Consider the following 24,221-nt stretch of genomic DNA (forward strand, 5'->3'; position numbering starts at 1 on the left):
GTGGTTTGGGTGATGTAAAGCATTGCTCTCCAAGCTAGCTCACTGGACCAGCATCCTCAACCTCACCGGGGAGCATGTTAGAGATACAGAATCTCAGGCCCCATCCCAGACCCACTGAATTTGACCCAGCATCACAAGAAACCTCCAGAAAACCCTAGGTGACTCTCATGTCCATTACGGGCTGGGAGCATCGGGGCAAGCTGTTGTTTGGCACCTGGGCTCTGGAGTAAGGTTTGCTGGTTCAGATCCGGGTGCTCGGGGAAGTTGCCCGACTTCTCTGTGTGTCTCGGTTTCCTTGAGAGAAAAATGCTGTGCCTGGCACACAGCAAGCCCTCAGCGATGCCAGCTCTGGAAACGTGGTCCTGGCAGACAAGTGAAAGCGGGTGCAGGGGCCTCAGAAGAGGGTATGTCATCTCTGGCTGGTGAGAGCCTGAGCAGCTGTAGGCAAGCATTAGGAATTTGTGTGGCCTCTCGACAAATACCTATGTCTGGACCAAACACTGACAATAGGAGAAGGCCAGGCATTCTAGGAAGGGGAGACTGTGGGTGCAGGAGAGCCTTGGGGATCCGGGTTCGGAGTGTCAAATAGAGAATAGGCGAGGGCTGGGACCATATGACATCACACTGAGAGGGAGGGGGGCGACCATGGGAAAATGGGACCTAAAAGCTTTGCGGGGCGGGGGGGGGGGCGGGGTGTTGGAGGGAGGAGGGTACGCAGTGGGCAACCTGAAGGGTTTTGAGCAAAGGAGCGAGACAATCAGAATGACGCAATGAAAGAGGGGTTTTAAAATCCATCTGCCCCCCACCCCGCATTTGCAGTCAGGAGATTATGTACGTGCACAGATCACGGAGAAAAGTCTAGAAGGGCATACACCTAAACGTGAGTGTCTCCGAGTGGTGAGATCACTAGGATGTTTTATTGTCTTCTCCTCACTCATCTGTATCTTCTAATTTTTCTGCAAAGGACACGCATCACTTGCATAATTAAAAAAGCAATAAAAGCTGTAAATAATTAACATGCTCTCTCTTCAGGAGTTAAACTGGATGGATGTGTTTTCAACTCAGTTATTTCGAATATTTGCTGGACGCCTGGCCTTAAAAAAGGCACCACTGAAAAACACACAGCCGGTAGACTGATGGGGAAACACATTGAGTCCTTTAACCATGAAACTCTAGACCCCAGTTCCTATACAGGACTCTGTCTCTCTCTCTCTCCCTGGAACACAGAGATGCCTTTTGAATCCCTTGTGAAGCTTTCCTTGTGGGTTTATTGAAATCGCAGTTTGCAGTTCCTGACACTGTGGGCACACGGGGAAATGACAGAGGTGGCCACACACCCTACCTTTTGGAGCGGATCCTCAGTTGTTTCTGCTTGCTGCTCCCACGAGGCATCTTTGCCCTCCTATGAGGCCATCCTTTCTTCCGTTCTGGCTCAGACATCCACTCCTGGGATGGCATCCCTGGGGCTGTTGGGTCGGAGAGCTGAAAATACCAGGCACGCAGGCGTCATATTGCTCACAGCCCTCACGGTGGGAACAACACAGAAGGGTTCTCTCTCTGCAGACAGGATGCCTGTCTGGGGAAATCGGGCATCGAAATGCTGCATTGCCAAATGGTCTGCGCATTGCTGGGCGGAACCTTCTGGAATCCTGCCTGGGCTGGATCCACAGAAGAAAAAGCCCAGACCTTTGGTGATAACTGGAGGTCTAGGGAACACCGTGGCCGGCTCCTTTCCCTCCTCCAGGAATGCCCACACCCAGTACCTGATGGCCTTGTGGAGGAAGGAAGCTAAGCTGGGCCTTGGATTCGCCCTCTCTCAGGCCCAGCACACTCTTTCTTAACCCCCCACTCTAGGGATAAAGGCAGTGTTACCATGAGAACAGCCTTCAAGCTCTGGGACACAGACCCTGTTGTTCCACACGATTAAGTTACAACTGAGGCTGCAGGATCCTCTCCAGTCACCCTGGCCCAGGACATCCCAGAGCAGGACAACACCCTCAATTATACAATCCAGATGCATGGAGTCGCTCTCAAGATGGGACTACAGGGACTTCCCTGGCGGTCCAGAGGTTAAGACTCTGCGCTTCCAATGCAGGGGGTGCAGGTTTGAGTCCTGGTCGGGAAATAAGATCCCATATGCCGCGAGGCACGGCCCTACCCCCCCCAAAAAAAAGATGGGACTATAAATTTATTTAATCACCAGTGAGAACTCTCTAGAGCACCCAGCTCCTTTCCCGTTTTGCCACTGCTTCCAGGAAACTCAGGGGTCAGTTGAATCTGACCATAGCAGCTATTTTCTCTGGAGTCCCTGGTATGATAACTGTCTCCTTTTAAGAGTTTTTGTTTGGAGTCTATCTCTCAAAAAGGGTTTCTGATTTATAAGCTCCCCTGACCAACGTTTCATTTTTACTGCTCGCCTCTGCTACCTGGAAGCTCAGCATTAAGGTTTATGTCTAGTTATGAAAAATCTCACCCAGAGTCTTGGGTACAGTCATTCTGTCCTTTGAAACCTTTTCTCATGATTTTCTTTCGTTTTATTTCACATGTTGCGCCTTTTTTCTCTCCCTTGGGAGCAGGCTGAGAAGATGTTATAATGGACAGCAGGTGCTACACAGGATGGCTTCATACTTTCTCTCCATCGCTATAAGTCCTGCCTGCCAAGCATCCTCCCTCAGCCCCCAGAGCCCTGGGACAAAGCTAGCTGGGTGTTACCTTCAATGTCTGCGTCTGCCCTCCTCCTCCAGGGCTTATCCTGGTCCATCTTCCAGACACTGCTTTGCTCGCTGGCTGGGCGTCAGGACCCTCACCCGGGAGACTGCCAACAGGGAAATGCAGCGCCAGGTGCACGGAAGCGTCCTTTTCCTTCCGCTCCAGCGGCAGAGGGAGGCTGCGGCTCAGGCAACACCATGTGAGCCGGGGCTCAGCCCTCAGCGAGGGGAAAGGCCCCTGGGCCCTGCAGCTCCCGGGGGTCTCCGCGGGCGCACACGAGGCCAACTCAGGCCAGCCCGGGGGTGGGAGGGCCGAGAGTGAGGGGCCGGGCTGGCGGGAGCAACCGGCACTGAGCCCCGCTAGTGGCCCTGAAGAAGGGCCCCACGGGGCGCTCTCGGGAGGCCCCCCCAGCTCCCCAGTGGATTCCCAGGGATGGAGGACGCCCCCAGAGGGCCTGGCTCGCGCCCAAGTGCTGCTGCTGCAGGCTTGTTGGGTGTCATGGGTCCCACTCCTCCAAGAGTCACACGTTGGTGTGGATGGGAAGGAGACTGCCCCCCTGGGGACCCCAGCTGCTGGGGTGCCAGTGTCCAAGCCTTTCTCCTCTCCCTGCACCCCCTTTCTCCTGTCGCACGGCGTGGACCAGCTGGGGTCCTCCCCGAAGCTGTCTGCTCCACCAGGGGCCTGGCCTGAGGTTGAGCTGGGAAGCAGGGGGGCCTCCAGCCCCGACTCCATAAAGGATGCCCGTTCCTCAGGTCCCCCTCTCCTGCAGAGAAGGCCCTGGCCTTGGTCCGGCTTCTGGGGGATGGGCGGCGGGTGACGGGTCTCTCCCTGGGGTAACCTGAGGAGGTACTGTGGGGGGAAGGCCATGTCCACTGGGGCAGCGAGGACGCCGGGGGCCCGAGGCTGCAAGGCCAGCTGGGAGGGACACCCGGGAGCTGCAGCTGTAGCACGCAGCCGAGGCTCCATGTCCCGAGGCCCTGCCCGCCTCAGGGCCCCAGCCCTGCCCCTCGCTGTGCAGTCGCCGCCTCCAGGCAGCCCCCCTGGCTTTTCCCCAGGGTCACTGTCCTGGTTCTGAGGGGGCGGGGAGGCAGCGTGCACGGGGCCCCCCGGGGTCTCTCCTCCTGCTCCCGGGGGCTCCTGGCAGCTTAGCACCTCCACCTTCAGCTTCTTCCTCTCTGAGGGGAGCTTGACCTCTGTGGGCTGGGGTTCCCCAGAGCTCCCACCCGGCCGGCTCGGGACCACGTGGGCCTGCTGACAGGTCTCCTTGGCGTCCCCTCCGCCACCCCGGGTGCCACCTTCCAGCTTGGGGTCTGGCAGACCCCGCCTGGGAGCCTCTAGGTCACCTCCTTTGGGAGGACTGGGTGCTGGGAGCAGCTGACACCCCAGCTCCAGCCTCCCGTTTGGGGGAAGCAGAGGGCTCTTGCTGCCCAAGCAGAGGGGTCCTCTGCAGCTGAGGGCGGGGCGTGAGGCAGCCCTGTTCACACGGGGCTGGTCCCTGTCTCCGGCTCTGGCCACTGTCTCCCTCTGCTTGGGGGGCTCAGTCACCAAGAGGCCCTCCCGGGCCGGTGGGCTTGCGCAAGGCGCTGGCCTGGCCTCCACGGCAGTGTCCTCGGGGCCCGGGGGCCTCCTCCCATCCTGGGAGGGGGCTGCACGCCCGCCACCCCCTGCATCCTGCTGGAGAGGACAGTCCAGCTCGACCCCGCCGCCCGCTGTGACCTCCCTAGCCTTCTTGCCTCCGTGGTGGCCAGCTTTCGTTTTCTGGTAGATGCTCTTGAACGTGTCCTTCCCGTACACCTGCCACTTCTCCTGGGAGAACATCTTCAGCCTCCTCTGGCCGCGTTGCTTACCAGCCGCCTGGCCCTGGCCAGCCTGTCCCTCCCCCGCAGCCGGTCTCTTTCCATCCGGGTCCTCCGCCGGGGCCGAGGCGTCTCCCGTCGGGGGACACTGCAGGTCCTCCACCGCAGCCTGTCTGACCAGGGCCCGGGGGTGACTGCCAGGGACATCGGCCAATCGGGCGGGGGCAGGCCTGGGGCTCAGAGGCTTCTGCCTCCGGGACCAGGCGTCCCGGGGGTCCGGTGGCTCCGGCCACGTCCCCGTGCCCTCGACGAAGGGCAGCGAGTTGCTCCTGGTGACAGGCACACATTCGGTGCCGGTGGAGAGCTGCGTGGGGACCGAGTGGAAGAAGAGGGGCCGCGCCCTGTCTGGGGGCGCGCAGGTGGAGCGCGCGGCACGGAGGGCGGCAGGCGTCCTCCTGGGCTCCGGTGGCCGCAGGTCGAAGTGGAAGGAGTCCTTGTAGGTGTAGGGCATGGGCAGGTCGATGCTGCCCTGCTTGGACAGGACCGTCTTGCGGGGCCGCACGTGGGCCAGCTGGGGGTCGTCCACCACAGCCTGGTTGTGAGAGATGAGCCTGGCGATGCGCTCCTCCAACCGCCTCTTTTCCAGCTCCAGGCCGGCCGCCCGCTCCGCGCGCCCGGGCCCCGGGCCTCCCTCACCCTCAGACTCGGCGCTGTGCTCCGACAGGCTGTGCAGGGGGCTGCCGGCGGCCGGCGGCTGCTCTGCGCTGTCCGAGCGGGACAGGTAGCCCGAGTCGGTGCTCTCGCACTTCCGCAGCCGACCCTCCGAGGGCTTGGCATCCCCGGGCTTCTCCACCTGCTGATGCTGGAGCACGGAGCCCGGCCTGCTGGCCGTCGGGGACCGCTGCTCCGGCAACTTCCTCCTCGGCTGCGAGCTGGCCAGCGGGAGCCCGGGGGCAGAGTCTACAGGGGCCTCCCTGACATCGAACGTGGATACTGGACAGGCAACAGCGTCCATCTTCAGGTCCAGGCTCTTGGCAACCGGGGACAGATGCGCCCTGGGCAGCAGGCAGTGCCCAGCAGACTGGGCGCCCGGAGAAAGGGGTCTCTCTGATCGTGCCCCGTGGGTCCCGGAAGGCACTCCGGCCTTGTCCCCCTCCTCCGGGAGGCTGCTTCCCCCGCCATCCGACTCCAAGGACAGCCTGGAGTTGTTGAGGTGTGTCTGGGTCCGTCTGTGCTTGTACAAGTTGCTCTGGGTCTTGAAGGCGATGCCGCAGGTGGCGCACGGGAAGGGCCTCTCACCCGTGTGGGAGCGGATGTGCTTCTCCAAAACACTGGGCTTCAGGCAGTCCCGGCCACAGTGCGGGCACAGGTACTTGCCGGCGTTGCGCACCTTGCCGGGGCTGCCCAGCATGGGCCCCAGGCCCGGTGACAGGATGGGCAGAGCACCCACGAAGTTCACGGTGAGCGCTGGGGCCGCTGGCTTCCCCACCTGGGTGGGACCGGGCCCTTCAGGCTGCAGCAGGGGGCTGAGAATGAAGGGCACGCTGCCCCCGTCCACGCTGCCTGACACGAGGGGGGCACGCGGCTGGAGGCCCCCTGGAGGCACTGTGTGGTACAGTGGGATGGGCAAGGCCTTCAGGAACAGGGTGGGGGCCAGGCCCTGCTCTGGGGGCAGGATGATGGGGCCCAGGGTCAGGTGAGGCGAGGCCTGCCCACCTGGGGCCCCTGGGGGGCCAGAAGCAGGAGCTGGCTGGTCCCTGGCAGGCAAGGCAGGGCAGGTGACTTCCGGCGCCTCCATCCCACATCGTCTGGGTGGCCCAGGATGCCGGGCAACCTGTGAGCAACAACCGAACTTTACTATGGGTAACTCTCTTCTCTCATCATAAACTCTTCCCTACCCCCCATCAGGCAGTTCCTCACCTCCACTGAAGCCACAACAATCTCCCAAGAAAAATACCCTTATCCCCATATAAGGAAAGGGGAAACTGAGGCTCAGAGAGTGGAAGTGACTCGTCATGCAGCTAACATGTGGCAAAGCAGGTTCAGACCCGGGTCTGTCTCAATCCTATCTCATTTAATATGCCCAAAGGGAATTCTCTTTTTTTTTTTTTTTTTACATCTTTATGGGAGTATAATTGCTTTACAATGTTTGCTGTACAACAAAGTGAATCAGCTCTATGTTTACATATATCATCATATCCCCTCCCTCTTGGGCCTCCCTCCCGCCCTCCCTATCCCACCCCTCTAGGTGGTGACAAAACACCGAGCTGATCTCCCTGTGCTATGCAGCTGCTTCCCACTAGCTATCCATTTTACATTTGGGAGTGTGTATATGTCCATGCCACTCTCTCACTTCTTCCCAGCTTCCCCTTCCCCCTCCAACCGTGTCCTCAAGTCCGTTCTCTACATCTGTGTCTTTATTCCTGCCCTGCCACTAAGTTCATCAGTACCGTTTTTTTTAGATTCCATATATATGTGTTATCATACAGTATTTGTTTTTCTTTCTGACTTACTTCACTCTGTATGACAGACTCTAGGTCCATCCACCTCACTACAAATAACTCAGTTTTGTTCCTTTTTATGGCTGAGTAATATTTCAAAGGGAATCCTTTTTTGGGGGGGGAGTTATCTTTTTTTTTTTAACATCTTTATTGTAGTATAATTGCTTTACAATGGTGTGTTAGTTTCTGCTCTATAACAAAGTGAATCAGTTATACATATACATATGTTCCCATATCTCTTCCCTCTTGCATCTCCCTCCCTCCCACCCTCCCTATCCCATCCCTCTAGGTGGTCACAAAGTACCAAGCTGATCTCCCTGTGCTATGTGGCTGCTTCTCAAAGGGAATTCTTGATTCTGCCCCTGCACACAGGTACATGGCAGGCTTGTCACCATTGTCTCCCAACACCCAGCGCAGTGCCCTGTGCAGAGGAGACACTCAGAAAATGTGCTGACTTCACGAAAAAGAAAAATTGTGTAGCTCAGCAAGGTCCTCAAAGTCCACAGTGATCCCATGAGCTGGGGCAAGTCCCTTTCCTCAGATGGGACTCAGTTTCCAGGTCTGTAAAATGGGCACCTCCCTAGGGCCCTTCTCACTCTGGAGTTCTGAGTCTCCGCTACTGGATTAGGACAATAAGGAAGAAAACTGACCTGAGGGGACACTTACTAGATTCAGCAAATGAAAACACAAGATTCCTAGATAAATTTGAATTTCAGATAAACAATGCATACTTTTTTTTTTTTTTTTTGGCGATACGCGGGCCTCTCACTGTTGTGGCCTCTCCCTTTGCGGAGCACAGGCTCCGGACGCGCAGGCTCAGCGGCCATGGCTCACGGGCCCAGCCGCTCCGCCGCATGTGGGATCTTCCCGGACCGGGGCACGAACCCGTGTCCCCTGCATCAGCAGGCAGACTCTCAACCACTGCGCCACCAGAGAAGCCCTGTATACTTCTTTAGTATATGTATGTCCCAATTCTTGTATGGGTCTTGCTTACACTAGAAAATTATGCATTATTTACCTGGAATCAAAATGTAACTGAGGGGACTTCCCTGGTGGCACAGTGGTTAAGAATCTGCCTGCCAATGCAGGGGACACAGATTCAATCCCTGGTCCAGGAAGATCCCATATGCACAGAGCAACTAAGCCCGTGCACCACAACTACTGAGCCTGTGCTCTAGAGCCCACGAGCCACAACTACTGAGCCTGTGCTCTAGAGCCCATGAGCCACAACTACTGAGTCTGTGCTCTAGAGCCCACGAGCCACAACTACTGAGCCCGCATGCCACAACTACTGAGGCCCGTGCACCTAGAGCCTGTGCTCTGCAACAAGAGAAGCTGCTGCAATGAGAAACCCACGCAAAGCAATGAAGAGTAGCCCCCAGTTGCCGCAACTAGAGAAAGCCCACGTGCAGCAATGAAGACCCAATGCAGCCAAAAATAAATAAATAAATTAATTAATTAAAAATGTAACTGAGCATCCTGTATTTTATCTGGCCACCCCAGCAGGAAAAAAGCACTTCTTTAGCTTCAAGATCAGGCTTGGGTCTCTGCTCAAAGGTGGGGCTTCCAAAGCCCCTCCGAACCCAACAGAGACACAGTTGGTTCCCTCTCAGCCAGGGGTAACAGCTGGGCAAATGCTAGGCAAGGGAGCAAGAGAGACCCAGCCATGCTCTTCCAACTGTGGGAGGGAAAGCCAGATGCAATGAGAAAATGTAAACAGGCCCAAGGCTACAGAATTGGGGGACCTCTAGACCCTACACCCTCAGGTGCCCATCTCCCAGGAGCTCCATTGGTTGAGTTCCACTTCAACCAATCCCCAGACTAGCTCCTCAAGAAAAACAAATCCAAATTCCAGCCTTAGCAGCAAGACTGTTCAATCAGGGAAAGGTAGAAGTCATGGCAGCTCATACCAGCTCACACTGGCTCACAAGAGCTGATTGTTAACTTTTCAGAAATTTTGCAAGCTAGTTGTTAAATGTGGCCATAATTAAAAGTTAAATTATATAGACTTACAATTCGATAAATTATATTAAAAACAAAGTTACTACAACTGAATATTCACATGCAAAAGAATGAAGTTGAATCCCTACCTCACACCACATACAAAAATTGACTCAAAATTGATCAAAAACCTAAATGTAGGAGCTACAACTACAAAACTCTTAGAAGAAAACATCGGGGTAAATCATGACCTTGGATTTGACATTGGATTCTTAGATATGATACTAAAAGCAAAATCAATTAAAAGAAAAAGATAAATTGGACTTCTTCAAAATAAAAAAAAAACTTTTGTGCATCAAAGGACACTATCAAGAAAGTGAAAAGACAACTCACAAAATGGGAGAAAATATTTGCAAATTGTATACATGATAAATCCAGAATATATAAAGAAACTTCCAACTCAATAACAAATAGACAAGCAACTCAATTTAAAAATGAGCAAAGGACTTGAATAGACATTTCTCCAAGGCAGATATACAAAGGCCAAAAACACACGTAAAGATGTTCAGTATTATTAGTCGTTAGAAAATGTAAATCAAAACCACAGTATGACTTCACATAAACTAGCATATTAATAATAAACTGAAAATAACCAATGTTGGTGAGGATATGGAGAAATTTGAACACTTAACCACTGCTAGTGAGAATGTAAAATGATGCAGCCACTGTGGAAAACAGTTTGGCTGTTCCTGAAAAAGTTAAACACAGAACTACCACATGACCCAGAAATTCCGCATCTATGTATATACCCAAAAGAATTGAAAATAGGTATTCAAATAAAAACGTGTACATAAATGTTGATAACTGCACAATGCAACAGAGCCAAAAGGTGGAAACAACCCAGATGTCCATCAACTGATGAATGGATAAACAAATTGCAGTCTATCTGTACGATGAGATGTTATTTAGCCATAAAAAGGAATGACGTATTTATACAGGCTACATCATGGACGAGCCTTGGAAACATGATGCTGAGTGAAAGAAGCCAGTCTCAAAAGGCCACACTGTATGATTCCTTTTACATGAAAAACCCAGAAGAGGAAAATTCATACACACAGAAAACAGATGACAGTGGTTGCCAGGGGTGGAAAGGGAGAGGGAGGTGTGAATGCCTAACCGGGAACAGAGCTTCCTTTATGAAAGGAAGTGATGAAAATGTTCTGGAACCACATGCAGTCAGTAGTTGCATGTACATTATAATGTACTAAATGCCACAGAATTGTACACTTTAAAATAGTTAAAATGGTGACTTTCATGTTATGTGAATTTTTTGTCAGTAGTAGAAAAGGAACTAAATACACCAAGCTCATCACTTACTAATTATTTTATTACATCTTAGCATGATCAGTGCTCTGGACGTTACTCACGTGGATTGCGTCGGGATGGTGGAAATACTATGTAACAGGGTGGCACTCCACATCTCCACCTCCTGGCAATTTTAGGTCCAGTAACGTCACGTTCATAGCTTGCGATTGGCCGTGGTGGGAGTATTTACACCACAGAAATTGGCAAACGCTACAGTCAGTCCTTTTTTTCTTTTTTATCCCAAGACCATCATTCCCATTCTCTATTCCTCATAAACCTGTCTACATTAGAGATCTCACAGATTTGAGACCTTATAAATTTTTAAGGAAAGATTTAAAGACAGAAATCCCTAGAGATGGGTAGGAGCTATTAGAATTCCTAAGCACTGATGTGAATGGAAGACAAGGCTTCCCTCAAGCTGAGAAAGTTCGAGATGCTTCCCAGGGGAACCATCAGACCCGCCTTCCTGTCCCTGCTCACCAGGCTTGCTGGTGGACACCCCCGAGACCCAGCTCCCAGGTCACTTGGGCACAGCTCCTGGAAGGATCAGATGAAATAACATGTGAGAAAACACCGAGGGTGGCGTCAGGCACGGAGGAAGTGCTTAGCTCAGTTGAGTTTCCAGTGATACGCCATAATATTTTGAACTATTAACTAGCGAATCCTCCCCACCCCACCTTCCCTCCTACCCCTTGTCTTTTCCCCATCAGTCAATGCAGCTGGCTCCCTTCAGTGCCTCCGGGAAGGGATGCCGTTCTCAGGTGCAATTCCCAAGAAAGAAGGTCATTATAAGGATTCTAGTTGGGAGGTGATTTCAGGCAATGCTAGCAGGGGAGCGGGAAAGCTGGGGTGAAGGATGCTTTAAAGAGTGTGTCATCAAGCCAGTCCCCACCGATGGCAGCTGGAGCTTACTAAACTCGGCTGGGGACCAAGAGATCACATAGAACACGTTACCCCACAGGGGACTGAGGGAGCAATGGTGTGCTGGCATGTCCAGCTGGCCAAGGGGACACACCCAGCGGGCTCTGTGGCCCCAGAAATTCTCATGCCCAGCAATGCTGCCTGCAGCTTGTTCCAAAATGGTAAAATGCAGAGGGGGATTGATGGGCAGGGCCTCCAATGAACTTGCTGTGGCAGAAACTGAGTAACGACTTGTGAATTCCAAAGCCTAAACCCTAAGGGGAATCTGAGGAAGACCAGCCAGTTTTCCCCATCCTCGGGTTGGGAGGAGGTGGGAGGGAAGAAAGTCGGAGGGGGGCGACGAGACCCTCCAGCTTTGGCTTCAGAGGGGACTCGGGTAGAGAGAAGACCTGGGACCCCCATTCCTCGGGGGCACTCGGGAGAGACCCCGCCCCCCAGACAGAATAGCAACATCCCTAAGCCCGAGTCCAGGCGGGAGGGAGGGAGGAAGCCCCCAGGGTTCTGTGCCCAGAGCCGGTGCAGCCCAGGATGAATCCCAGAGCACCCAAGACGGGGCTGAGAGTGACTGAGAAAATGGCTCAGACCAAGGGTAATGCTGCAGGAGAGGTGACTCAGCGTGGAGCTTGGGGAACTGGGGGCTGAGCACCACCTGTACCCCGAAATAAGCCCATCTTCAGGGGAGAGAGAAAAGAAGCCCAGAACTGACTGCCTCGGGGTGGGAGGAGCGGGGGCTTCAAAATAGAAATTCCAGAAAAAGAGCGTTACATTTCTGACATGCCTGCCACGATGATTATTTTGCTCTGTCTGCAGCCTGTTCCGTGACCACAGCGAAATCGATGCCTCTTAGCAGCAGCTGATCGCGGACTGGGAGGCGGCAAGCCCGCCAGCACCTTCCTGGGGGATATGACACTTTTCCTGGGGAAACCTCAAAGGGCCGCCACTGGTGATTCTCACTCTGAACCAGGGAGGTGGCAAGTTGTCTCGTCCCCATCGAGCAGGGGGGAAAGTGAGGGCGGGCGCACCAGGGAAGCCTCTGGGAGGACCACCTGCTCGGCGAGACCCACTGCCGAGCGCTGTCCCCGCGCCCGGTCGCCATCCCGGGGGTCCACCCTGCAGATAGCCCGTCGGACCCCTCACTTCCTCCCTCTGCCATGCGTGGGCTCCCCGCTCCCCGACACCCCCCAAAACTATGTTCTTCTGAGAGTGTGCCACCCCATGGGGAGGGAAAGTGACTATTTCCAAAGCCCCCTGCAACCCACGAGGGGGCCTGGGCAAAAAGAGAACATGGGAATGCCACAAATAAGTTTTAAAAACTCATGTTTTGGGCCCTGAGAGAGAAGACTATGGAGAATGGATTAAACGTATTCAGCAGATCGAACTTTCCAGAAAGAACGTGGTTGCTGAGACTGTTGTTCTAGTTGCAAGTTTCCCAAACTTCAGTCTGTCCTGCATGCCTGTCAGCCGCCGTTCCATGTGTGGGGCCACTTGCTTCCTCCCCACCCTTGGGTACCTGGACTAGCATTACGTTAAAAGGGAACTATGTGCATAAGGATGTGAATGTACTTAGCGCCACTGAACTGCACTTAAAAAGGGTTGAAATGGGGCTTCCCTGGTGGCGCAGTGGTTGAGAGTCCGCCTGCCGATGCAGGGGACGCGGGTTCGTGCCCCGGTCCGGGAAGATCCCACATGCTGCGGATGTGGCTGGGCCCGTGAGCTCATGGCCACTGGGCCTGCGCGTCCAGAGCCTGTGCTCTGCAACAGGAGAAGCCACAACAGTGAGAGGCCCGCGTACCGCAAAAAAAAAAAAAAAAAAGGTTGAAATGATCAATTTTATGTTATGCATATTTTACAATTTTTAAAAATTAAAAAACGGGGGGCTATATCATTACCCAATTATCCAAAAACTTATTTTCATACAAAAGCCTGCAAACCTGTTTGTATCAGCTTTATTCATAATTGTTAAAACTTAGAAGCAGCCAAGATGTCCTTCAGTAGATGGGTGAATAAATAAACCACGGTGAACTTCCCTGGTGGTGCAGTGGTTGGGAATCCACCTGCCAGTGCAGGGGACACGGGTTCTAGCCCTGGTCTGGGAAGATCCTACATGCCGCGGAGCAACTAAGCTCATGTGCCACAACTACTGAGCCTGCGAGCCACAACTACTGAGCCTGCGAGCCACAACTACTGAGCCTGCCTGCCACAACTACTGAGCCCGTGCTCCACAACTACTGAGCCCGTGTGCCACAACTACTGAGCCTGTGCACCACAACGAAGAGTAGCCCCTGCTCGCCACAGCTAGAGAAAGCCTGCGCTCAGCAACAAAGACCCAAAGCAGCCAAAAATAAATAAATGAATAAATAAATTTATAAAAAATTTTAAAAAAACATGGTGTATCCAGACAGTGGAATACTATTCAGCATTAAAAAGAAATGAGTTTAATTAAAATTTAATTTTAATGACTTAAAAGACTTGGGCTATCAAGTCATGAAAAAACATGGAAGACACTTAAATGCATATTATTAAGTGAAAGAAGCCAATCTGAAAAGACTGCATACTGTATGATTCCAACTATATAACATCCTGGAAAAGCCAAAACTATGGAAACAGTAAGATCAGTGGTTTCCAGGGCTCATCAATTATAACAAAAGTACCACACTAAGAAAAGGGAACCCTCCTACACTGTTGGTAGGAATGTAAATTGGTGCAACCACTATGGAAAACAGTGTGGAGGTTCCTTAAAAAACTAAAAACACAGTTACCATGTGATCCAGCAATCCCATTCCTGGGCATATATCCAGGAAAGACAAAAGCTCTAATTCGAAAAGATACATGCACCCCAATGTTCATAGCAGCATTATTTACAATAGCCAAGACATGGAAGCAACCTAAATGTCCACCAACAGATGAATGGATAAGGAAGATGTGGCACATATATACAATGGAATATTACTTAGCCATAAAAAAGGAACGAAATAATGCCATTTGCAGCAACATGGATGGACCTAAAGATTATCATATTAAGTGAAGTAAGTCAGAAAGAGAGAGACAAATACCATATGATATCACCTATATGTGGAATCTAAAAAAGAATACAAATGAATCTATATACAAAACAAAAAGACACACAGACACAGAAAACAAACTTATGGTTACCAAAGGGGAAAGGAGGTGGGGGAGGGATAAATTAGGAGTTTGGGATTAACAGATACAAAGTACTATATACAAAATAGATAATCAACAAGGACCTACTGTAGAGCACAGGGAAATGTATTCAATATCTTGTAATAACCTGTAATGGAAAATAATATATGTATATATCTATGAATCACTTTGCTGTATACCTAAAACTCACACAATATTGTAAAACAATTATACTTCAATTTAAAAAAAGTACCACACTAAATGTAAGATATTAATAACAGAGGAGGCTGTATGAGGGGTGTAGGTAAGAGGTATATGGGAACTCTCTGTACTTTCCCCTCAGTTCTCTATAAACCTAAACCACTCTAAAAATTGTCTGTTAATCTTTAAAATTAAAAAAAATCAAAACAATTAACTTTTTTTTTTTAAAAAGACATATGTGAAGAGACATTTACTCTCACTGGCCAAGAAGTGCAAAGTATATACCAAATGCCATGTTTTGCCTCTCAGAGTTAAAAAAAAAAAAAAAAAAACCCCAACAAATAAATACTTGTATTAACTGGAGGGGAAAAGGGAGGAGGGCTGTGTCATTACCAAAAAAAAGGGAGATTCCTATTTTTTCTAAGAATGATGAAAATAAATGTATAATGATTAATCTTTTAAGCTGTGTATCTGTCATACAAACTAGCACAGCTGAGCAGTGTGGTCCCATACTTTGGGAAAACATGCCTCTAATTTAAGATCTTGACCTGAGATACCTTCAGGCTAGACCCTCCAGACAGACCCCATCTTCCTCCCTCTGCCCTGTGTCCCCAGGGTGTAGCCTCCTGTCCTGTGGTGTCTACACCCACAGGTCAGAGTGAGGAGGGAAGAGATTCAGTCCAGGGCTGGTTCCAAGGCTGCTCTGTCCCTCTACTCAAGGCCACATTTTTGCCAGGCGACATCCGCCGGTCCCAGTTATGGTTCCCACCGTCCCCGGTCCCTGGGATAACACCGCCGCCCTCCCCCCTGCTAGCCCTCACGCCCCCCCATTAAACTCGCCCCACTTGTGCATCCCACTCGCATGTGCATCAGGCCTGCCAGGCTGCAAAGTGAAATTACAACTTAAATTACGTGCATGGGTGAATTTTCCCGGAAAGCGAGAGCATCTCTGACTTCTGTCGGATTCTCAAGGGTCTGGAAGGGTCCCTGAGAGGGGGACTACCTAGTTCGGGGCATCACCTCCCTGAAAGCAGCTCCAGGACCTGACAGGCCCAAACACACATTGGTCCCCACCACTACTTCACCCAAATTCATTCAGCTTGATTTGCTTGAACGAAGTGAGATAAGGGAACAGGCCAGAGTTTACAAACAAAAACACGCCGTGCAGAAAGCTTGTGCGAGTGAATGCAGAAGAGCATCCCGGGCGATGGCCTAACTTTCATACACAAATTACGGGATTTCCCTGTAGACGGTCGATAGGTTTCGGATGTTTGGAGGGAAGAGGCTGAAGTCAGGGCGGCTTTGGCTGATGGGAGGCAGCGGGGGCTCTGCCTCTGGTCCGCTGTCCCTGGGGCTGGGGACGCCTCGGTTGAAGACGGAAACCCCCTCCAGGTTCACCTTCCAGTTTGACCACTTACCCCCATGTGGCTTCTGCAAGTTCTTTTAACTTCAGATTCTCATTTGTAAAGTGGGGGTGAGGGGTGGGATCAAGGAGGATTAAACGGACACCATCTACAAGCACTTGTCACAGCATCGGAACGAAATGGGGGCAGTCGCCTGAAAAGTGTTCATATGCTTCCCTTTTTTCCTTTTCTAAGTTAATCAGTTTCACCTTGGTCAGCCCGAGGCAATTATCTGCCCGAAGAGAAACCGAGAATTTTTACAGGTTCAGAGCAGACGTGGCTGAGCCTCACATAATGCCTACCACGTGCCATGGGTCACTGTGCCGAAGGCTCAACATACACAAGTCATCTAACCCACACAGCGACCCCATCACATAGGCGCTGTTACTGTTCCAATGAGGGCAAGCAGGCGCTGAGAGCTGGAGAGATATGCTCAGGGTCAAGTGGTCGGGGAGGTATATCCCTTCCTAAAGAAGGAAGAGAGACACAAAGAACAAGGGAAGATTCAGCTGCCAGCATGCAAAGTAGGACTTCTGGGCAGACCAAAATCTTGAGAGCAGATATTATTGTTGAGAGTGAAACGTTTTTCAAAATCGCCTTCTCTCCTTTGCTTAATGCTTCAGGCTCCAAGGCAAGACGTGTGCCGGGACTTCTCCTGCAAAACAGAGTAGATGCCCCCTCGTAACAGGGCCACAGCAGAGCTACAGGAGTAGCTGCTCAGAGGTGGAAGGAGGCTGTGATGTAAGGGAAGTGTAGTGGGTTGAATTGTGTCCCCCAAAAGCATAGGTCTATGTCCTAATCCCTACTCCCTGTGAATGTGACCTTATTTGCAGTTAGGGTCTTTGCAGAGGTCATTAAATTAAGGATCTCAAGAAGAGATCATACCAGATTTAGGGTGGGTTTTAAATCCAACGACCAATGTCCTTATAAGAAGAGAGAGGACACAGAAGTACAAGAGAGACGGCCATGCAAAGACCCATGTGACCACAGAGGCTGAGATTGGAGGGATGCAGCCACAAGCCAAGGAACACCTGGAGCCACCAGAAGCTGGAAAATGCAGGAAGCGTCCTTCCCTGGAGCCTTCAGAGGGAGCATAGCTCTGCCTACACTGTGATTTTGGACTTAGAGCCTCCAAAAATGTGAGAGAGTCCATTTCTGTTGTTTTAGCCTCCCAGTGTGTGGGACTTTGTTACAGCATGCACATGACACTAATAGAGGAAATGAAAGAAAATGCTGCTATTTTCATAGTCTTGAGAGATGGTGATGAGGGGACCTGCCAGAGGAGGAAGGCAAACAGGAAGGTCAGGTTTCAACCGAGAAAGGAGAAGGTGTAAGTCAGGGCAACACCAAAACTGTCCCCCACATCCACCTTGAAGCGCTGTAAGGAGATGGCTGGAGCAAGGCCAGGTCCTGCACAGAGAGACCCCCTCGGGCTGAGCTATCCTGAGCCCCGACAGGTCCTCCAGTGGCCTGTGGGGTCTGACTTGGAGCTCACAGAGTGCTGGGAAGGGACACCTAGAAGGAGGAATAGCTCTGTAACGAGAGCCCCCGAGAGGACCCAGTGGACCGCCAGATGCCATCTTGAAGACATGGGGGTGGGGAGGGGGTAATCCATTTGTTGCCTGCTTCATTAGTTCATTCCTTTGGTTGCTGAGTAGTATTCCCGAGTGTGTGTGTGTGTGTGTGTGTGTGTGTGCGCGCGCGCGCGCCGCAGTTTGTTTATTCCCTTCCCTCCGTGCTGGGTGGTGTCTGATGAGGCCGCGGGGAGCGCCAGCATGTTCACCGCCCCTCAGCGGCAGTGAGGCCACTCCTGTCCACGGGGTCAGTGTAAGCCACGTGGGGAGCAACAACCAGGCCTCCTATTTCCCCCGGAGATACCAGTGATGGCCGAGTGGGCAACCTGGACTTCCATCCACCCTATTTCCCTGCTGAGCAGCGTCAAAGGAAGCCAACACAAACAGAAGGTTTAATCCATACAGACTCTCATAACATAGTAACCAAAGTGTTCAAATTTCAATCAAAACTCACTTGGGGGGCTTCCCTGGTGGCGCAGTGGTTGAGAGTCCGCCTGCCGATGCAAGGGATGCGGGTTCGTGCCCCGGTCTGGGAAGATCCCACATGCCGCGGAGCAGCTGGGCCCGTGAGCCGTGGCCGCTGCGCCTGCGCATCCGGAGCCTGTGCTCCGCAACGGGAGAGGCCACAACAGTGAGAGGCCCGCGTACCGCAAAAAAAACAAAAACAAAAAAAACCTCACTTGGGACTTCCCTGGCAATCCAGTGGTTAAGACTCCGAGCTTCCACTGCAGGGGGCGTGGGTTCAATCCCTGGTCGGGGAACTAAGATCTTGCAGCACGGCCAAAAAAAAAAAAAAAAAAGATGAACAAACAACTCACTTCTCATACCAGGAAGATGTCAAACTGAATGAAAAAAGATAATTCATAGATACCAACACCAAGATGCAAGAGGTGTTGGGATTATCTGACCAAGATTTTAGAGCAGCCGTCATAAAATTGTCTCCATGAATACTTGCAAATATGCTTGAAACAAATAAAAACAGTCTCAGCAAAGAAATCAAAAGTAAAAGAACCAAATGGAAATTTTAGAAATGAAAAACACTATAACCAAAATGTTAAAAACTCAGTGGATGCACTCAACAGCAGAATGGAAGGGACAGGAAAAAGGACCCGTGAACTTGAAAACAGAACAATAGAAATTTCCCAGTGTGAACAACAGAGAAAATACGCTGAAAAACAATGAGCAGAGCCTCAGAGACCTGTGAGATTAACAAAAGGTATAACATTCACATCATCTGGGTCCTGGAAGGAGAGGAGAAAAAGGACTGCGATAAAACAATACTCAACAAAACATGGCTGAAAACTTAAATTTGGGAAAAGACATAAACCCATGGAATCAGTACGCTAGTGAACCCCAAATAGGATAAACCCAAAGAAATCCTCACCAAAACACATCATAGTCAAACTTCTGAACTCTTAAGACAAAGAAAAAATTCTTCAAAGCAGTGAAAGAGAAAAGACACCCTTCCTATAGGAAAAACAAATCCTAATGCCAGCAGGTTTCCCATTCCAAAACTTGGGACCAGAAAGAAGCAGCACAATATTTTTCAAGGGCTTAAAGAAAAGACCTGTCAACTGCAAATTCTACATCCGGCAAAAAGATTCTTCTTGAATGAAGGGGAAATCAAGGCATTCTCAAATTAAAAAAAAAAAAAAAAAAACAGAAAATTTGTCACCAGCAGGAATGGCTAAAGGAAGTTCTCTACATAGAAAGGAAATAATAAAAGAAGGGGGAATTTCCCTGGCTGTCCAATGGTTAGGACTCTACACTTTCACTGCCAAGGATGCAGGTTCAATCCCTGGTCGGGGAACTAAGATCCCATAAGCCACGAGGTGCAGCCAAAAAATTTTTTTAAATAAAATAAGAAGTCATCATAAATTAATAGTGTAATCCATTGTTGTAAAAAATAATAACAGAAGGACACTTGGAACCTCAAGAAGGAAAAAGAATGATGGAAAGAGTAAAAATATAGGTAAATACAATATTTCCTTTTGAATTTTCTAAATGATGTTTGATGGTTCAAACAAAAACACTGTCTAATGTATTTAGAGAAATATTTAAGACAGTTATAAGTGGGAGAAGGTAAGAGAGGTAGTTTTTACATTTCACTTCAGCTGGTGGTAAAGCAGTGACGCCAATAGACTAGGATGAGTTATGAATCTATAATGTAAAACATAAAACAACCACATAATTAATATGAGGATATCCAACAGAGTCTTCCCAACCACAGGCCACAGATGTGATCTCTCTGCAGCCATAGAGCCTCGGGTTGGAGAGGATGCGGTTGCAGCTTTCTTGACAGTGAAACTAGGGCCCTGTGCAGCCAAGGCACATCGCGTCTGTGGCTGGGGGCTCACATGGACTGGTCGCTCCCTCTGCAAGCCCAACCTCCCTCCACGCAGCCCATGAGCTTGGAAGGCTTCCGTCCCCACTGGCATCCGGACTCCCAATGCATGCCCACGTCCCCTGCTGTCCATTGCCTGCCTCCTACCCCCACTCCAGAGGGTTGCCCATTGTGTGCCCAGCGATTCCAGACCAGCTCCAGTCTGGCTAACCCAGCCACCCTCTCTGCTATTCAGTGACTAAACCACAGCTTCTCCAATGAAGTCTGAACCCCTTCTGAGTTTGCCTTTCTTGGGCCGTCTCTCTCAATCCTAGGGACCATACAGAATGTTCTTGTCTTAGAGTTACTCTTTTATCACGGTTAATCAGTCTTACCCTAAACTTCCCCAGTGTAACCGACTATGTGATTTCTATCTCCTGATTAGATACAAATACTACAGAATTAGTAATGGGAGGGGTCCCAAGAGATAGATCGGTGAATGTGGGATCTGGGGACTGATTCAGCCATACCCTCGGACTTGAGTGGGATGCTGAGATCCTTGCCAATGAGAAATGGGATGCTGGCCACCCATGACGTGTAGTGGCATTGCAATTAATCAAGCCATCACCCGTGGTTTATTGCGATAAAGTGCCGATGGGAGCGCGTGCCTTGGGAACACAAGCTGCATGGCAGTAATAATGACAATCAGGGATGTGGTGTGAGATGAATTTTTTTTGAGGGCCCTTGAGCACTTAGAGAGAAAATGACAAACCCAGGTCCATTAATTCCCACCTCAAGTCATGATCTGAGAATCAGGCAGCTTCCACGACAGCCCTGAAAGGATTTCTTATTTCTTGTAGCCACAGGGCTGACACGGCTGAAAATCAAACACAAAATTTAATAGTGCAAGTTGCTGCATTTAAATGGGTTGAATTCATGGTCTCACCAAGTTTCTCAGGTGAAAATGAGGGCATTAATCGTGTAAGAATGAGATCCTGAAACTTGGAATAAGGACATCTTATCGGATCTGGAGAAACCGACAGCATTGACCTCCAAGTCATTCTGAGCTTCTCTGACCAGCAGTGGCTCAGCAGTGGCTTTTCCTCCAGGGTTCAGGAAGACCAGTCTTCCTCAGCTCAAAAACCCCGTGATACCCTCAATTGCGGTAGATGCTTTGAAAGCGGATGCTCCCTCTTCTCAGAACCCACCACAAGCCCCCCACTTTTGCCGTTAGACCCGTAACTAGAGCCAAGTGTCAGCCTGATTCAGGGGACAGGTACAGGCTCTGACTCAAGAGGGAATAGCTTATACACCAAAAGAGCTGTAGGTCCTCAATAAGATATATCACCAGGGAATGCATGTGCGGGAATGGCTTCTAAGGGCGTTATACCAGAGAGGGCAGAAAAGGACACCAGCCATCGGGCCACATTTATTGATAGGGGTGCTTATTAGACAGTCTCAATTCAATGTATTAGTTGAGCAACGGGATGTGGTTTTCACAGCTTACTTGGTTGATTAACTGAAACCTGGACCCCATAGTGACCTAGATTTAATGAGGTTAACATGCCAGCGCTTCTCTGGCCTGATGTGGAGGTGAGAATTCAAAGGCTCAGATAACTAGGAAGGCTGGCCTGGATGTACCACGTGTAACATTCAGACCCACCCACCAACTCCTCAACTACAATTCTCAAGAAGACCCAGAAGGCCCTCTCCTCCCTAGGGCATTGAGAAATACTTTAGTGAGGGACACCCGCATCCCTGAAAACCTCTGTGGTTGCTCTTTTTTCAGGCCAAGTATGACTAAGGGCTGCCAGCCTTGAGATGGGCTCCCTGATTTCTGTGGGAATCCTGGGAGAGCAGAGGCCAAGAGGCAACACTTAATTGTCAAAGGGAAAGTGGGCACATCGAGCACAGGGCAATAGGAAGGTGCCAGGAGTCAGAATTCTTTGGGTCGCAGAGATCTTTAGCAGTAGCTAATTGACCATGGTGTCCCTAGGGGTAAAATAAGAGGTCACCCCACTAGGATATGGCTTGCTCTACATAACAAGAAACTCTACGTGGCCACTAGTAAACCAACTTGAGTCACCAAAAAAAAATCACAGCCCTTCATCCAGTTTTCAGACCTAAATCAGTTCATAGACCCAGAGGCCCCTGATTGAAGGGAAGCCCAGATCCCCTTGATAAAGGTCCCTGTACTATTGCCACAAAGACACACTGTCAATCTTCCTACAGCCTTCCCCAAAGGGACCTATGTGACTGTGATCTGGGGAACAAAGTAAATACTCAAACCTTCCAGGGATTACTAGATACTCCAAGAGGTAAGGAACCCAGAGCAGCTCAGGTTCTGCCCTAAGGGCAAGGGAAGGAGAAAGTCATAGACATGAACTAGAATCTGTGTCCACTTCCAGAGGCACAAGGCTGGGAGGGCTTTCTGTGCGATGCTACGCACGTTCCAGGAATGAGTTATTGACACGTACCAGTTATTCTCTACTTCCCTCTCCTTCTTCGTATGTTTAAACTTCTACATGAGTTATTGGGGGTTAATTTTACACCTTAGTCTTGAGAGAATAGAATAGTCAGTGAGTCATAGACTAGATGTGAGGGACCATTAATAGAGCCCATGGTGGATACAAGGACTGAGGCTTCTCATTGTGAAGAAGAGGGAACTTCTTCATTCGTAAGGAGAGATGTATCTGGCTGGGTGGAAACACACAGTTGTTTTTTTGTTTTCAGGAAGTTCCAATGTGTATAAAAGGCTACATGCAGAAGCTGAGCAGCCAGAGAGATAGAGTGTCAGCTGTTAGTTTATTGCCTCTCGGCTCCAAATGCACGTATAATAAACAATGCAATTCAGTTACGCTTTTCACCTTCAGAATGGGCACAATGCTCAGGTTTCCCCATAGAGGATGTGGGAAGGACACTTTGGGAGGGAGAGCTTCCTGCAATTCCCAGCAGAAGCCAGGGAGATGGTCAGTGGGATGGGTGTGAGGATGTATACACCCCCTACCCCTACCCACGGCCCCAACATGCTCCCTGTGCAACCTGGCGGCCTCAGCCTGGTGCTGCCCTGTCTGCCCCCCCCCCCCCCCCCACAGAAACCAAAGGTCTTACCTAGACTTCACGGAGCCTGTCTGTGGCCCAGAGGGTCCACATGGCTGTGAAGCTCCTTCTGCAGACCCGTGCAGCCGGCACACAGCCCGCCATTGGTCACGTGTCCACAGAGGGTCACTCCACAACCCAGACATGCGGCCCATGCATTCCAAAGGCCTTTGTCCCCACTTCTGTCCAGAGTCCCAATGCACACACATGTCTCCTGTGGTCAATGACACGCCTCCTGACCTCCAGGCACTCCAGAACATTCCCTGTTGTTTGCCCAGCAACCTCCAGTCTGGCTAAACCAGCCAACTCTTCTGCTATCTGGTGGCCAAATCACAGCTTCTCCAATCAGCTCTGACTGTCTTCCAAGTCTGCCCTTCCTCTTAATCCTAGAATACCATGGAGGGTTCTCTCATGTTCTACAGTCACTCTTTAGAGTTAATAGTTCTTATTTTAAATTTCTCTTGTTGAACCTACTACATAGCTTCCAATTCCTGATTGGACCCAGATCGCTACACCAACATAGCTCGTATCTCATAAAACAAACCTCAGCAAATGTAAAGAATTAAAATCATACACAGAGCGTTCTCTGACCGTAATAGAATCAAACTGGAAACCAGTAACAGAAAAATAACAGAAAAATCTTCAAACACTTGGAAACTGAAGAGCAAACTACTAAATAACCCACAGGTCAAAGAGGAAGTGTCAAGGAGCCCAAAAATACAGAGAATGAATGAAAATGATACTGGAACATCTCAGACTTTGTGGGACGCAGCTAAGGCTCTGGTGAGAGGGAATTTATAGCATGAAATGCTTGTTCTAGAAAAGACCGTCTCAAATCAATAATCCAAGCTCCTACCTCCATAACCTAGTAAAAGAAAAGCATAGTATACCCAAAGTAAGCAGAAGGAAGGAAATAATAAAGAAAAGGAAAGAAATCAATTAAATTGGAACAGAAAAATAATACAGTCAGTGAAAGAAAAAAGAGTGTTCTTTAATAATACCAATAAAATTGATCTTTATGCAACCTATTAAATGGAGAATGGACAAACAAGGTCCTAGTGTATAGCACAGGGAACTATATTCAGTAACCTATAATAAAACATAATGGAAAAGAATATGAAAAAGAATATATATATGTATAACTGAATCACTTCTGTACAGCAGAAATTAACAAAACATTGTAAATCAAGTATACTTCAATAAACTAAATTTTTTTAAATAAATAAAGAGACTTCCGGGAAGATGGC

General features: G+C 50.1%; 1 protein-coding gene across 6 annotated transcripts in view; it reads right to left on the reverse strand.

The window, feature by feature from the left end:
• ZNF831 (zinc finger protein 831) overlaps positions 1–24,221 on the reverse strand; it is a 148,743-nt gene that overhangs the window by 110,997 nt on the left and 13,525 nt on the right. For 4 of the 6 annotated variants that reach the window (XM_029221261.1, XM_029221256.1, XM_029221259.1 and 1 more), the window contains exons 2-3: positions 2,713–6,339; positions 1,343–1,482 (exon numbers count right to left, since the gene is read on the reverse strand). In XM_029221261.1, coding sequence (XP_029077094.1) covers positions 1,343–1,482; positions 2,713–6,303 — 3,731 coding nt within the window. In that variant the 5' untranslated portion in view covers positions 6,304–6,339. Of the gene's footprint in view, positions 1–1,342; positions 1,483–2,712; positions 6,680–20,667; positions 20,753–24,221 lie in introns of those variants that run through there. The other 2 variants (XM_029221258.1, XM_029221257.1) reach the window with 2 other exon arrangements.

Source organism: Monodon monoceros, unplaced genomic scaffold, assembly GCF_005190385.1.
Source record: "Monodon monoceros isolate NGI ecotype Baffin Bay Population unplaced genomic scaffold, NGI_Narwhal_1 Super_Scaffold_13, whole genome shotgun sequence".
NCBI classification, from domain to species: domain Eukaryota; kingdom Metazoa; phylum Chordata; class Mammalia; order Artiodactyla; family Monodontidae; genus Monodon; species Monodon monoceros.